We start from the raw sequence: 16663 nt of genomic DNA, 5'->3' as shown, positions 1-16663 counted from the left end.
AAATCTATGACATTTATAATCTCTTCAGAATGTGTTGAAGGCCAATATTATGAACACAAAAGCACCGTTAAGAAATATATTTAATGTAATAGTTGAACTATTATTAACTATTTTAAAAGCTTGCCTTAATTTTTTTAAGATGGCAGAAAAGTAAAAAAAAATAAAAACTTTTGAGAGGAAGTGAATTTAAGCATTTCTTGTTCTCTTCTGATGGCTGGGACCTCACAAGATGTTTATAGGCCTGGGACTGCCCACTGGCTAACAGACTCTGTAGTTCAGAGAGTAGATTCTTTCAGACCCAAAGATGCAGAGCTCAGTTTCCACAGATGACTCAACCAGAGGCATTACCTACATTGAGGTCCAGGAAGTGACCAGAGAAGCCTGCCCAGAGCAATTCATAATAATGGAAGATGCAAGAGAAAATTTCCACAAAAGAAATCTGGTTACACAAACATATGCCAAAACAAGGGGAAACAGGGAAGATGTAGAGATTAATTACTGGAAATAGAAGACACTTAGGAGGGAGAAAGGAATGATTGTAATAAAGAGAGAGTACGTTTACCAGGAGACAAGAATGAAGAGCTTGGGGGAAACATAGTAAATCTTAAACAGAGGAACATACATAACCTAAGCAAAGATTATCTTTCCAAACATTTATAATATGTATGGCAAATGTTACAAAAGTTAAATTTCAACATTTCTCTGAAAGCACAGAAAATATTTAGGTGTCCCTGAGAAATAAACAAGTGCCACTTTAGCATGTGTAATATGCAGTTCCTGATCTTCAGGCAAAAGAAAGTTTTCAGGGGCTTTATATACCTTACCGACAGCACATATTTCGTATACATATTTCGTCACATATTTCGTCACATATTCGTACACATATTTTGTCATTATAATATCTATGTACTTGTTAAAGTATCAACACATTAAGATCAGGAGTAAAGAATCCCTGAAGTATATATATTTTTTAAATCTTCTCTTATCACAGTACATAACCATACAGAAACATATTGCTATTTGATGACTGCTTTAAGAATTGGCACAAAGTTGAGAGATTGCCCTAAATGTCCTGCGTCAATAAGTGCCTCAACAATCTCCCGGGAATTTTTTCCTTTTTTTCCCTTTTGAATATTTTCCCATGCAAACTTGTCTCCAAGGCATCAGCACAGCTTATCTAAAACTCTTTTAAAATTATGTGCTTATACTTTATATCTCAGTGTTGTCTATACAAGTGGAGAGTTTAATTAAAATTCCCCACCGTATTCGTTGAACAAATAATAATAATAAAAAATTATTACTGCATACAAAATATACTGCAGTTTAAACACATCACAGATGTAATTTATTAGCTCTGAAAGGTACCTAATATGCAAGTTCTTCTACAGGAATATTGAGTATTTGTCACAATTTAAATAAAATAAAACACATTGCATAGCAAATATAGATTATTATCTTTTCATTAGCACACAAAAAAAATTAGTAAAGACAAATATACATCAGAATGTTGAATGAGATCAGCTTGAAAAGGTTCAAACAGGAATAACTGCTGAGCATCACCTATCCATCCAAAAAAGAAGCAACGCCAACAATCAAAAAGAAGAAGAGCTCTCCCAAGTCATTGACTCAGTCACTTAAACACTTAAATCACTGCCAGATCTGCATTCCAGCCTGAATCTCATGGCCTAGGCAATAAATCTAATTAAAGGAGGCATCTGGTGTTTACAGTAAATAACACGTCTCTGCATTCAACTCCAACACATTTTGTTTTCAACAGTTTCTAAGGCACCAACATAAAGAATCTGTTCTGATTAGTTCTATTTATTTAATTTATGACATTTTAGGAAACAAAACATACTTTAATTTTTCTCTCCAGCTGCCTTATAAGATAAACTTTGATGAAGTTCTGATCCTCTGCTAAATGAATCACATCAATAAGCCAAGCAAACTAATTTCCCATATGTCTATCAGCAGAAAGATATACACTCATTATCAAATTTCCTCTTGCTAACTACTGTAAAATGGCAAGCTAAAAGGAAGTCTAGTGTGATAAGAATAAGAAAGTAGAAGCTGTCTGTCTCTCCAAAACATCAGTTAGAAACTTAATGACTGTCTCAGGCAGTCAGAATTTTTCCTATGGAACTTGCCAGATTCAACAGCTTTCACCATGGCTCTGCTACACAGAGTGTTCAAGAATGCCAAAGTAAATTTCCCCACAGTTAGGTGTAGTTAACTGTATTTCAGCAAATAAGCCAATAAGTCATCAAGTGAAAGCCACAAAAATGTTTAATATTTTGGAAAACCTCTCCTTGAATTGTAAAGATTTGTCATTTCTTTGAAACTGGACAGTAGGAGAAATTGCAAACGTACCCTTAGAAATGTGTTAATCTTACTTTCCTTCCTTCATCCATCTGAAACTGCTATCCATTATTAGGACCTAATCAACACAGCCGATGCATAAGGCTTTCCCAGCAGGTGGACTGGGAAAGCCCATTATGCCATCACTAACAACCTGACTGAGATAGCAATTTTAGTAATCATCTGGAGAGAAGCCAGAAAAGTCATCTTAGTTTCATGGTAAAAAATCCCAAATATCGCTCTAAACCAAGGCTCTTCCAGCTACTTTAAATATCAAAATCTGAACTTTTGATTCCTTTCTGGGAAAAAAAGACAGGGAATTACACATTGCATTAAGTAACTGAGAATTTTTTCTTAAGAAATAGTCTCTTCAGCAAGAATTTGTAATTGTAAAGCTTTAAGATAATTTGCAAATCACTGCTACCCCTGTTGGTTTTTTGGCATCGTAGAATCACTTTCTCTCCATATGTATTCATGTATTTAACTATTAAAATCCAAATTTTGGATTTTTATTTTCCCTGTAATTTTTTTTTACTATCAATTGTAATAGACAATTTTACACAACTGCTAATTTCTGGCAGCTAGCAAGGGCCACAGATTTTTCCCCATTTGCTCTGATAAATGGGCAGAACATCACTGTAAGGGCTATCAGATAAGTTTTCTCAGCTCCATCACATTTAGAGAAACTCTAAGAGAAAACATGATTCTAAACATCAGCTAAATTAGCAACGGATATTTAAAAGAGACTGCTGGCAGTACAGCATGTGGAGAGCTCCACACCACTGACCTGAAGAAGTGTCATCTCTCACAGTGATATCTAAAATGAGGCATACTACATACTGCTTTGCATCTAAGCAGTACTTGGGGATAACTCACCCTTCATACCAAAACAAGATACATCCTAGCCTTTACTGAGAGTTTTTCTCACTCCAGTAGATTCTTATATTTCCCTAAAATTGTGTTGTCCTACCAAGTTATTAAAAAAAAAAGAGGCAAATGTCAAAGACAAAATGAAGGCTGCTTAATGTAGGTATGATCCAAAGCTACTCATAACTATCAGTTACAAAATCAATGACATAAACATTTCTTCATATAGTCAAAAAAAGCAGGCCTAAATTCTAAACTAACCAGGCATAAATTCTAAAACAAAAATAACTGGATATAATATAAGACCAGTTTGGGAAATTACTCCAAATTCTGAGGAAACCAATAGCTTTTATAGTACTGTGTTATTTTCATAATCACCTGTTTTTTAAACAGATGAAGTCACAAAACATTATAATGCTGGCACCAGTTATCTTTCCTGGCTTTCAGTCTAGCAAAGCTCAGTTGACAATTTGGCCTCCAGTATCAGGAAGTTGAGAGAGGCAACCCCTTATCAGTATCCACAATGGAATGCTGGTAGTGACAAGTCATGCAGAAGATGCTATCATAAAGAAAACAAATGCTATACTCAAGCCATATTTAGAAATCAGATGAAAACTTAACTAAATAGAAGGGAGATAAATGAAAACATGAAAATATGCATTTCAGCTAACCAAAAATGTTGCAATTTCAGCTCACTTTCTTGCCCTAAACATATATACTAAACACAGCAAGAAAATGTTTTTAAAATGTTTTTAGGTGTACATGTAGCCTGAGTCAAGCACTTCCTGATGACTAGAGGTAAGGAAGCTTGGGAACACCAAATTTTCATAGCTTGGCACACAAAATTAGAAAAGCAAGCACATATCTATGGCAAGTGAAGACCCATGCAGCAACACGTAAAGATTTCACCAGTCATTTTGTCAATACACAAACTGTAAGCTTCATTCTAAACGATAAAGTGACATTTTATGGGCTATCTCCTTGTTGCTTCCTCAGTTAACATGACATTGGAATATTTTAAGCCTAGTGTTTTTAAGCAAAAAAAAATCATACTTATGAAATATACACATGTATTATGTTTGTTAAACATACAAATCTTATTCAATATGTTATTTACCTCCCAACACTGGTTCCCTGCCTACTTACTTTCTCTGGCTGTATCTTCCTCAACTCTGAATGATTTCAAATCATTACACTCCCACGCAATATTTTCTCACCACAACTTCCTTTCATTCTTCCACTTTAACTTTTATTCTTCCTCTTTCATGTGGCAAGAACCAGGCTACAATGTCTTCTTCAGATATATTCCTCCACTTGCACAATCTTAACAAATTCTTGACAAATCTCTTACATTGATTCAAAGAAGACCTATAACTTCAGAAATCTTGTTTTACATGATCTGCAGGCCCCTATGTCAACTTAAAATACTATCCAAAAAACAGGTATAGTCACCTGACAGTGACTTGTGCTTGGCTTTCTTCTATTTAAAGGAACAGTACTTCAGAAAGCAACATCATAATTTCAATCCTTTACCTTATGGAAGCTTCCATAAAAGATTTTCTTTACGACATCATTATCAAAAGTTACAGTTTGAACCTCTCCTCTTACATCCTTGTTAAAGAATGACAGGACTTTGCTGGCAGCTGCAATAAATAAAAATAACACCTTTCATTTTATACATACTACTAAAACCACCATACTTATATAACCTTATAGATAAAATCTAGTTTACCCCTTATTTGAGTAAACACAAATCATAGATATCTTAATGACCTGTAAGAATATAGATGTATTTTCCTTTGATTTTAGACTTAATACTAAAGTTGAAATGCAGTTTAGATTAATTATTCTTAGCTGAACTACAGATGTACAAAGTTTAAAAAATTTCTTACAACTAAAAATGTATAATCCTTTTATCATGTAGAAATGCTTTGGGTTTGGAAATATTTGGTAAGAACGCATGCAAAGTAACATAACATGTAAATTCTCTATGCAATAAGTATAATCATCCTTACGATCAAGCACAACTCCAACTTGTGGTTTGTAATCTCTGTCTGTAATCTGCCAAATTGCAAAAGGCTCATTGGGGGATTCAGGCAGAAGGCGGAACAAGAGAATGATCGTGTATGCCTGTGGCAGCCCCTCCGGGTGAATCTCCCTGGTAAGACAATATAAAGACATTTTTTCACACAGAAACACATGACGAAAAGTAGATCATCATTGTTTGCTCTTTTTCAAAGAAAAGACACAACAGTAACAGGGAGACCACAGTGTTTAGTGGAACAGAGCATTTTAACTACTGTCTCAAACAGAAAAAAACATTGTGATATAAAAACACTGTGATTTGTTAAGATGAACTCACAACTATCTTCAGCTGGTCCCAGAACCACAATTAGAGAGGTTGCCAGAATATGACTAAGAACTCTTGGGTATGTATTCTTGTGGCAAAATTCTGTATAAATTACACATGTTTTAAATTCCTTGTTGATAAGTACAGAAAAAAATACCACAGCTTTATTCATTTTTTTCATCTGGCCTGCTTCAGTCAGGCAACAGCATTTAACTATTACTGCCCTTCAGGCACGGATACAGAGATGCAATACTTAATATCTTCTTTGCAATTGGTGATGCATTTGGGCTCCAGCTCATTCTTTAGAGGCTCAGGTTTAAATTTGTGATATTTGGACTGTTACACATTAAATAAGCAGAGAGCCAAAAGTACATAAAAAAACATGCATGAAAGAGCCTCCAGAATTTTTCTATAGGGGAAAGGAGGGAACGCAGGAAGAGAACAGCAAGAGAAGAGGTGATCACTGCTTCTCCTCAACCATTTTAATGGAGCTCGGAAGGAGATTCAGTCACATGAACATAAACATAAAGATCTTAAATTAAAAGAGAAACTGCTTTATATGTTGGGCAAAGCTTATGAACCCAAACAACTAGGAACACTGCAATAAAAACCACATCACTAAATCAACACCATCACACAGCACAGTGAAAGAATTCAAATATTAAACTAGATACAGCAACACAATTTATAATTTGGATAAGTTATTCTAGATATGGAAACAACTATGCCGCTAGGATCAGTATGAGTTATTGTTTCGCCAACTCAGTCTAGAGTTTTATTTTCTGGATTCTCATGAAAAATAAGTGCCCAGAATACTCTGGCAAGTCTATTCCACCTCTTTAGCAAGCATTAGACCATGTACCACAACATTTCTAAAAAAATGAAAGAAATATGAAGCCTATCTTTTTATTGTATTTTCATCAACTTATCCTAAATGCAATATCTATCAATGCAAAAGAGTTGCAAAACTGGGATTATCTGTATTTCCCTAGACTGCAAAAATCCATGCTGTCGGAGACCTATCATCCCTACAGGTATTAATGGCATGCCAATGAACTTAAAAATCCTCAAGACCTCCACTTTTGAAGCTGTGATCTCAGAAGGCTAGCAAAAATAAATTATTTCTTCATAAACCTCAGCTTCTGTGCTTGTGATCTTGTCTTTACCCAATCTGGCAGGATTGCAGATGATTTCAAAGGCTTCCATTAAAAGAAAACTAAATTTTCCTAAATGTAATGGGAACAATGGGCTATTTTAGGCATCTCCTCTGAACCAGAATAACCTTTTTTGAAAGGAGAAAGGTACTTCCAGTAAAACTAACTGCTAACTAAGTCCTTTTTCTCTTTGGGAAAAATGTTGGCAATATTACCCATCCCTAACCAAGCTCTAAGACCACAGGCCCTTGAAAACTCTGCTCCATTTGCCAAATAAGGCAAGTCAAGTAGAGGAGAAACTATCCTAAGTCAATGGCATCAATGCGCTGCCTACTGCAGTAAGAACAATGCTTCTGGAAAAAGTGATGCTAATCCCTCCATATTGAAACCATTTCTGTCCAGCAATGTGGAATTCATTCTACTAAGGAAGTTGTTGTTCAACTGCCTAGGTATAAACTGTGGATTATATGCAACTTTAATGGTTAAGAAGCATAATCTCAAAGAAAAATAAGCAACTAGATTAATAGCGAACTATGATTGCAGTGGGAGAGATAGATTAACATTTAATGAAAACAATGATAGATGTTCTTCAGAGTGTATTTCTTGAAGCTCAGTAAAAAGAACATTAAATTAATGCATCTTTCATAACACACATATGCTATCTATAAACTCTGTTAATCCTTCATCACCTGGTCACCCTAAATATAAGTCTTGAGGTTTACTTACCGTATTGGCTGGCTAACAAAGGCATTTTTGTGGAGTTTATATGCTACATAGCTTGGGAAAGAGCCTGATTCCAGAGAAACTCCTTGTACAGAAGCAAAATGCTTCTCTGTTAGATTGTACGATTCCAGCATCTTGAAACCTTTAAGTCCAGAAGGAAAATAAAAAATAAGAAACACTGTAGAGTTGTAAAAGACACAAATGAACCTATGCCAAAATATTAGACAATTACTTACCAGGTGAAGTGTATCCCTCCAAGTAAATAAGGGGACAAGCTGAAAGATATGAAACAATATATAATTCAAAACTACTAAGCCTAACAGGATATGAACATATGTATAGTTCAGAAAGTTTTATTACCAAGAAGTCTATGCTGTTATTAATTCTGAGACAGTCTTTGTTACATTTGTCATACTGTGTCCTGTGGTAGATGCAATGTCAAAATCTCTACTCATCACTTTTAGTAGGGTATTTCTACTCTAACAAATTGGAATGACAATATGGAATGACAAATGAACCCCAAATATTTTAAGAATATAATTCATAAGAAGAAAGGAGGACAATGACACAGTCTTTCCATTAATATTTAAGGCGTGAGTCAAGCAGCATAATAGTTGTCAGATTCTCAAGAAATAACTGCAAATTTATGTGGCTCCTCAGGAGCCAGGAGATGAGGCAGTTAGGGAACATGCAGTTGCACATGACAGGCCTGAGAATTTCTTATTTTTGCCATAGAAGGATTTAACTTGAATAAACAACTGAGCTTTACTTAGATAATTTTCAAACAGCGTCACACAGTATAGCTATACATCTTTAGCACTAATTCCAGGGGTAAATAAGAGACTTTTGTGCCCTGCAGTTTACATTAGGCATCATTCTACTTTTTAAAGTTGTCAGTGACTGTTACTCTTTTCTTCTTCTAGTAGTACTTTTGAAATGCAAAATTAGATTACATAAAACACAATATTTATTTCAATATTTTAAAAAGTAACTTGCCTCCTTGAACTATATCCAGCTATTCTGAAATCTACCTTTTAATATGAACATATCTTCTGTTGTACCTTAAATAAGATGGCAAATTGTATTCGGTTTGCATGGCAAGGCTTTGGTAATGGGGGAGCTACAAGGGTGATTTCTGTGGGAAGCTGCCAGACACTTCCCCTGTGTCCAACAGAGTCAGTTCCATCTGGTTCCAAGACAGACCTACCACTGGCCAAGGCTGAGCCCATCAGCAGTGGTGGCAGTGACACATTCAACAAGGGGAGGTGGCTGGGGTTGGGGGTTTTGTATGTAGGAATGGCACAACAGCCTACAGCTGGAGAGAGGAATGAAAATGTGTGAGAGACAAAACTCTGTCAGGCACCAGAGCAGAGATTCCAGTCCATTCCTGGTCTTCCCTGTGGTGAAAACTGTGGTGAGGCAGACTGTCACTCTGTAGACTGTGGAAGTCCACAGAGGAGCAGGTATCTGCCGGCCCCTGAAGGACCCTAGGGCAGAGCAGGTCTGAAGGAGACTGACACTGTGGGAAGCCCATACTGGAGTAGGTTCCTGGCAGGACCTGTGGCATCCCAGAGGGAGAAGCCCATGCCAGAACAGGTTTGCTGGCAGGACTAGCAGACCTCATAAGAGCAGGCTGTGCCTGAAAGACTGCACCATGTGGAAGGGACCTAATGAGGTTCCACAAGGGCAAGAGTAGCATTCTGCACATGGAGTGGAATTACTCCAAATTCACACTGGGGGCTGACCTACTAGACAGCAGTTCTGCTGGAAAGGACATGAGAGCTTTGGTGGACAACAAACTGACCATGAGCTGGCAGTGCCCTTGCAGCCAGAGAGGCCAGTAGTATCCTATTCCACCAGTATTCCATCAGGAAGAGTGGCCAGCAGGTCAAGGGGAGTGATCCTGCCCCACTGCTCAGCCCTAGTGAGGCCACATCTGGAGTGCCATGTCCAGTTCTGGGCTCCTCAGTACAAGAAAGACTGGGAGCTACTGGAAAGGTTCCAGCAGCAGAGCATGAAGATGAGAGGTCTGGAGCAGCTCTCTTATGAGGAGAGACTGAGGCAAGTGAGCCTGTTTAGTCTAGAGAGCACTGAGAGGGGATCTCATTAATACATACAAATATCTCAAAGGTGGGTGTCAAGAGGATGGTGCCAGACTCTTTTCAGTAGTGTCCACCAACTGAAAAAGGAGCAAAGGCACAAACTAAAACACAAGAAGCTTCACCTCAATATGAAGAAGAACTTTCTTACGTTGAGGGTGGCAGAGTATTGGAACAGGCTACCCAGGAAGGCTGTAGAGTCTCTCTCTTTGGAGAAATTTAATACCCACCTGGATGTGTTCCTGTGTAACCAGCTCTAGGAGACCAGAGGTGTTGGACTGGATGATCTCCAGAGCTCCCTTCCAATCCTAACAAGGTGAATCTGTGATCCAGTGACCCACACTGGAGCAGTTCATGAAGAACTGCAGCCCATTGGAATGGCCCATGTTGAGAAGTTCATGGAGGACGGTCTCCCATGGTAGGGACCCTCACTGGAGCAGGGGAAAAGTTTGAAAACAACTTCCCCTGGGGAGGAAGGAGCAGCAGAGACAACACATGATGAACTGAGCACATCTCTCTCTGTAGTCCTGTGGTGCCCAGGGTGAGGAGATAAAGAAAATTGGGAGTAAAACTAACTCCAGGAAGAAGAGAGGGGCAGAGAAAAGGTTTTCAATACCTGGTTTTATTTCTCCTGATTTCATTGATAATAAATTCATTTTCCCCCACATGGAATCTGTGGGGGGAATCTTTTGCCTGTGACAGTAACTGCTCAGTTATTTCTCCCTGCCCTTATCCAGGAGCCTTTCATTGTATTTTCTCTTCCCTGTTCAGCTGAGAAGGGGAGCAACAGAGCAGCTTTGGTGGGTACCCAGTATCCAGCAAAGGTCAGCTCACCACTCACTTTTAGCAGTATATAAGCAAACATTTTAATTTGGGAAAAAGGAAACCAATGTCTTCTACTCACTTGAGGTAGCTGTCTCACACACAAAGGTGACAAGGTTATCTTGAATCTTCTCAAAGGCATCAAAGTCATCAACAATAAATACGTGACGCTCACTGGGCTTGCTGGCAATCTTGGCCAGTTCATTGTAATCCACATCAGCCACACCAACCACAAAGACACTGAAGCCTGTAGAAATAGCACTTGTTACTTGAAATGCAGCAAACATACATTACGATTTTTAATGTTAATATTGCACAAACCATTGACTTGTGATGAGCTACCTATGAGCACACATTCCAGATCTCTTTTCACCCTGTCAAAGCTCTGAAAGATGTTTCATATCTTTCTTTCAAAAATTTCTCCTCTCTCATTGTTTTTTGGGATATAATCCAATCTCATGTGCCCTTGGCTACATAGTCTCCTCACTCTTTCATACAAAACATACAATTCTCTCAACTCTATAGTATCTTAAATCTGTTCTGTGGCAAAAAACTGTACAGACTATTACTCAACAGTTGTCTATCTGTTTCCACCTCTTGCATTTCATGCCTCTCAGTTTCTCTTTCTTAGAGTGGTATTCACCTCACCAACATCTATTTTCCAAATTAAATTGTCTAGTTTTTCTCTGTAATCACCAGATAGACATGGTCAGATTCAGAAAGCAATTCATCTTAGCTTCTTCACATGCTGAATTCAGGATAGGAAAAGTCATTGTCTGTAGATGCCTGTCTGTTGCTCTCTTCACCAGTCATAAAAGGACCCTATGCAATGACCTTAGACTAGACATTTAGTTGTCAGATGTCTTAAGTTAAATGAGAAGAACTAGACCATAGAAGTCAATCATATCACCAGGTGTAAATTTCATTGAAGAGAAACTGCACAGACATTGGAAAAGCCAGTTGGAGGCTGAAACTGGGATTCACATTTATTCCAAATGATAAAAGTAACTTTTTTTTTTTTAAAAAGAAGATAATTATTCCATTATTCCCCTTTAGTCAATTCTGGTGAAGCTTTGACTGAAATACTCTGTCCAGCTTTGAGCATGATATGTGTGGAAAACAAAGCAAGTAGAGAGGAAACTGAAAATGATAAGGGGTCTCAAAAACATGATCAACATGACATTGAAGGAAAAAATAGGTTTGTTTGGTCTAGAAAAGAGAAGACAGCAGGTCTTAAAGAGGAGATGACAGCAGGTCTTAAATATGAAGGCCCATTACAGTGGACAGCAATCAGCTTTCCTGATTAACTAGGTAAGTGAAGGCAACAACCTCACTAGCATGGAGAAAGACAGGTGAAATGCAAGACGAAGGTCTCCTACCAGTAGGGTAGTTAAGCACTGAAGCATATTTTCCAGGGAGACTGAGAAACCATCTAGACAGAGCTAATTCTTTCACATTAAAGAGACAGAGAAGATGATAGTTTGTGCTTTACATGCATGTCATTCCCATAAGGATGTACAACATCTCCCTGCTCAGAGATCAGGACTAGGAGGTTCATGCACTGAAACTCAAAATGCCGAGTGCTGGGACAGGAACAGATTACTACACCCACATAAGCCACAATCATCAAATCTGATGAGGAAGTGCTTCTTAGCTCAGAAGGCAACAGAGGAGTCTATTCAGACTCAGCTCCTTCAAAAACAGTTATTTAAACTGGAGATCCACTGGTTTATACCAGATAAAACATAAACCTCAGGAAACCAGGCCCTTCAAAACATAAGCACTAGTATGGAGTACACTTCCCAGTGATTTCTGGGGTCCAAACACCAAAAAGAGGAAGAAGTAACCAAAAGCTACATCTTTGAAATGATATGCATATAAAATCTTTGGGAAACCACATCCTTCCCCAGAGAGAAGGCTTAAGAAAGAAAATTTAAGTCTAGGTCCAGAGAGCACAAATTCTTTGAATAGTTCTGAGGTTTTCCCAAATACTCAGAATACATTTCTGAGTCCATAAAGGATGAGCAAATGATTCCCAGATAACTGAAGCAATACAGAAAAGAAACAGCCAGGTAGGTGCTGTGGACTGCTTACCAGAGTGCTGTATGACTGTCGCTGCTTTCCTCACCTCATCCTGAGACCGACCATCAGTGACAACAACAAGTACCTTGGGAACGCCTCGCCTCATGCCACTCTCCCAAGTCAAAACCTTTTCTTTGATAAATGTTAGGGCTTTGCCTGCAAAGTGTGTGATAAACAAGGAATCATCCATATTATCCACAAGAGAAGAATTCTTTTACTTCTTAAGGGCAACAGCCACAGAGCTAAAACACAACAGAAAAACCTACTTCTTCAGCCATGCAATATTAGGATAATTACACATTTTCTGAAAATATTTTATCTTAAATAAATATAATTACCTGTCCTTGTGTTTCCTCCTCTGTACTGAATGTTTTGAAGAGCTCCCAGGGCCTGGGCTTTGTCATCAAATGTATTCAGTTTAAATTCAGATTTTGCCTCATCACTGTACTGCACAAATGAAACCTGAAATGGAATATCACAGTGCTCAGTCTCACACCTCCACATTCAGGCCAACTCTCTCCATTGAAATATGTAAATCTGTATATTAATTATTTTTAAATAACCAAAAATTATTTTTCAAATATGTCTGATTATGCACACACATGTGTATTTATATATATAGACTTCTTTTTTACTTTCTTTGTGCACATTCTTTCTTTCTTTCTTTCTTTCTTTCTTTCTTTCTTTCTTTCTTTCTTTCTTTCTTTCTTTTCTTTCTTTCTTTCTTTCTTTCTTTCTTTCTTTCTTTCTTTCTTTCTTTCTTTCTTTCTTTCTTTCTTTCTTTCTTTCTTTCTTTCTTTCTTTCTTTCTTTCTTTCTTTCTTTCTTTCTTTCTTTCTTTCTTTCTTTCTTTCTTTCTTTCTTTCTTTCTTTCTTTCTTTCTTTCTTTCTTTCTTTCTTTCTTTCTTTCTTTCTCGTCTGTGTATAAAATATCCTTAAATGCATATGATCAATTTCTTCCTTTTACTATGGTGAGGTATATATGCCCATTTTCTAATTCTGAGCAGAGGTACAGTATCTACTAAACTTCTTCCAGCTTTTTTTTTAGGAATAAAAAAGAATTTGTCAATAGAATGTCAACAAAGTTGAATGCACACATGAGTGCATACTCACTTGCCTTAAGCACTGAAATACAATCACTAAAAATTTATTCCTACATAATCTTTACTTTCTTTTATTTTGCTCCTTTTAATATTCTGTAAAATTGAAATATCATAGCATTTTATTTTAATGCTGAATAGAAATATTTCTGTTATGTATATATTCACATTTGTTGTAGTAAATTCCCCTTTTAAAAGTATCAAATTTCAATTTAAAAACCTCAGATTGTTGCATCTCAAGTGGTATGTGACTTCATTATTTTACTAAACATTAGTGTTTATATGTGTCTGTCACCTTTATTGTCTTCTCTACTTCCATATATAATAGCAAGGAAAAAAAAAACCAAATTAACAGGAAAACTATCCAGTATAGATTAGAGCTGAGAGTGATAAAGATTGTCTGACACAGAATGACTTTAAGTAGTATCTTTTCCTTTAAAAGTCTAGAGAGTTAAAGATAGGGAATCAAATTACTAAAAATATGGCTAGAAGATGAAAAGCAGACCTTTAACAATGTAAATATCCTGTCAGCCTTCTAACCAAAGAAAATGCATTGCACCTGCAGCTCTCTGCAACCAGAAATACCATGTAAGAAACTCCCTTAGACTCATGTCATTCATTTCATCTAGTAAAAGAGAAGTGGTTGTGGGAACCTAGACATTGATTTCATCCGGCTTCCTACAAGTAGAAGAAAACTGATAATGGTGCAATGCTTATGATAAGAAGCCTGATAGGAAGTTAGTTTGACACAACTATGAGCAGCCCAGAACTCCAGAAAGTCTATCCCTCATTAGCTATTTCTGTTTACTCTCTCAAAACGCACTAATTCATTAAGAGGATCTTTTCATACTTTCACTATGCCCACTGTGGGGCAGACCCATGTTAGCACAGCATGAAAAGGCTTCTGCGAGTGCCTTTTTCAAAGGCATTCTGCTATTTAGTGCAGTGGGACTCTAGGGAGCTCAGCAATTGCAAGCCAGCTAGACCCGGCAGGCACAGGACTTATCTTTTACACTGAGAATTTAAAATGTAGCCCTCAGTCAGAAGTCAGAATCTCACTAAAACAGACTTCTGATATGACAGAGACAAAACCTAGCAGTGTGCCAGTTGTTGATGCTGGATACAAATAAACAAAAATATAAAATTGACCATACATCGTCCCAGTTTCTCTACCTGGAGGATTCCCACAAACTGTAACTTCTGTATTTCAGAACATTAACATCTCAAAATAGACTGGATTTCCCTTGTATTTATAAAATGCCAAATATATTTAATAAATAATAGGCATGCACAGCCAGATACATGTCTTTTACAGCAATCTAATACAAAAAATGACAGCATTCTGAAAGGAAGTAACAATTCAGTTAATCTTCAATTTCCCTCCAAAATGTACCCAATGGCAATAACAAACCTACCTGGATTCCAGCAGGATTGATTAAATCAAAGGCTCCTACTGTACTAAAAACAAATTTCACTACTTTGTTGAAATTATCATCACCAATACTCCAGGAAGCATCAGTCAAGAATACAATGTCTGCTTTGGCACCTCTGCATACTGAAAGTCGAAGAAAAGGAACCCTTAAAATACATCAACCATACCACCATGAAATAAATATTGCTTCAAAATTTGAAAATTCAAGAATGACAAATATTCAGCAAATATCTACTACCACACATTCAACCTGGCACATGACTAACGGTCTACACAAAAGCATTTATTAAAACATATCAAAGAAAACTTCAAGAAATGTGAAAGAGTTCAAGATTAAAATGTAAACATTGTAAATTACTTCTTTTCCTTGATCAGCTACCATAAAACATGAATTGTCTGCTGAGAGCAGATAATCTCATAGACTTTCTGCAGAGCTATAGAATATCAATAATTTTTTCCCCAGAGGTGTGCATCTTGCTGTTCTAAACCAGGAAATGCTGAAGTCTAGCAAAGCTCTAGAACAAAGAGATGGCATTAGGAAAGGTCTCAATATCCATTTCGCTAAAAGGCTGTGCTATTTTTAAATCTACTAAGTTATGAAAAATGGAGGTAAACTATGAAGTAGTACAGCAACTACACAAAAATATTGAATAATTCTAGAAACAAACATACCATCCCGAGCTGGAGGGATTGTGGGAGGTGGAGGAGGTGTAGGTGGTGGAGTTGGTGCCTCTGTAGGTTTGAGGACTGAAAAGAAATAATAATTTTACTCTACAGCTGAAACAAGACAAATTCTATAGCTAAAAGTTAAAGTTCACAATATCTTTTACCTACCTGTATGCTCCCTCATAGAGACTGGAGGTCCCTCAAGGTTAGGGGTCTGAACAAAGACAGTAGCATTGTATTCTGTGTCTGGTGAGAGGCCAGTAAAACAGTGGCTTGTTTCTGACCCACGAATTGTGATTTCCTGTCCTCTGGAACCTGTCAAAAAAAAGACCAATGGAAAGAAAGTTGGAACCTATTACTTTCCTTCTAATGTATATATACATAAGTGTAGAAATGAAGAAACTTCTTGAGAGGAGGTTTGGACAGCACTCTTATTCTTGTCCCATAAGAACCTGTCTAGACCAAAATTGTGTGGTGATTATGAACCCTGGAGCACACTGGAAAGTACAATTGCAGCCCACATGTGAAACCAGAGGGAGTACTGCTTATTGTCCACTTGACAATAAGCAGTACTCCCTCTTTGCAGCCTTTTCACCACTCAAGAAAAAGAGATTATGTTCAGAGCTTTAAAACTCAACCAGATGTATCATTATGATTGGTGCTTGCCACCAATCCAAATAAGTGGTGCTGTCACTGGCATAAGACAATTATGTTTCTAGAAGATGCAAAAAAATAGAACACACTTACCATCAGTTGGGTTTAGCTTCAGTCTGTAAGATGTTGCTGACCGATGAGGTGACCACCGGATACAGAGAGTATCCCAACCCACTTTGTAACTTGTTAGGTCAGTGACATTTAAATATACTGTGAAAAGAGAGAGAAATTTTTCTCTGGAAAATAGTATATAATAGGTAAAGCACACCAAATGAAAATTATATTAGCAGTGCTGGTTTGGAACTTGATTTTTAAAAACACTTGCAGAAAGAAAGAGCTTTTCTAGTCAAATCTCTT

General features: G+C 37.1%; 1 protein-coding gene across 6 annotated transcripts in view; it reads right to left on the bottom strand.

Moving 5' to 3' along the window:
- Positions 1 to 16663, bottom strand: part of COL12A1 (collagen type XII alpha 1 chain) — a 100770-nt gene that overhangs the window by 21042 nt on the left and 63065 nt on the right. For all 6 annotated transcript variants that reach the window (XM_030945580.1, XM_030945579.1, XM_030945581.1 and 3 more), the window contains 11 exons: positions 16400 to 16516; positions 15821 to 15967; positions 15659 to 15733; positions 14970 to 15109; positions 12794 to 12917; positions 12468 to 12611; positions 10456 to 10620; positions 7689 to 7727; positions 7456 to 7594; positions 5241 to 5383; positions 4759 to 4868 (listed from right to left, as the gene is read on the bottom strand). In XM_030945580.1, coding sequence (XP_030801440.1) covers positions 4759 to 4868; positions 5241 to 5383; positions 7456 to 7594; positions 7689 to 7727; positions 10456 to 10620; positions 12468 to 12611; positions 12794 to 12917; positions 14970 to 15109; positions 15659 to 15733; positions 15821 to 15967; positions 16400 to 16516 — 1343 coding nt within the window. The remainder of the gene's footprint in view (positions 1 to 4758; positions 4869 to 5240; positions 5384 to 7455; positions 7595 to 7688; positions 7728 to 10455; positions 10621 to 12467; positions 12612 to 12793; positions 12918 to 14969; positions 15110 to 15658; positions 15734 to 15820; positions 15968 to 16399; positions 16517 to 16663) is intronic.

Source organism: Camarhynchus parvulus, chromosome 3 (genome assembly GCF_901933205.1).
Source record: "Camarhynchus parvulus chromosome 3, STF_HiC, whole genome shotgun sequence".
Lineage (NCBI taxonomy): Eukaryota > Metazoa > Chordata > Aves > Passeriformes > Thraupidae > Camarhynchus > Camarhynchus parvulus.
Note: the sequence above shows the minus strand (reverse complement) of the source record. Positions and strands in the feature narration are given on the sequence as shown.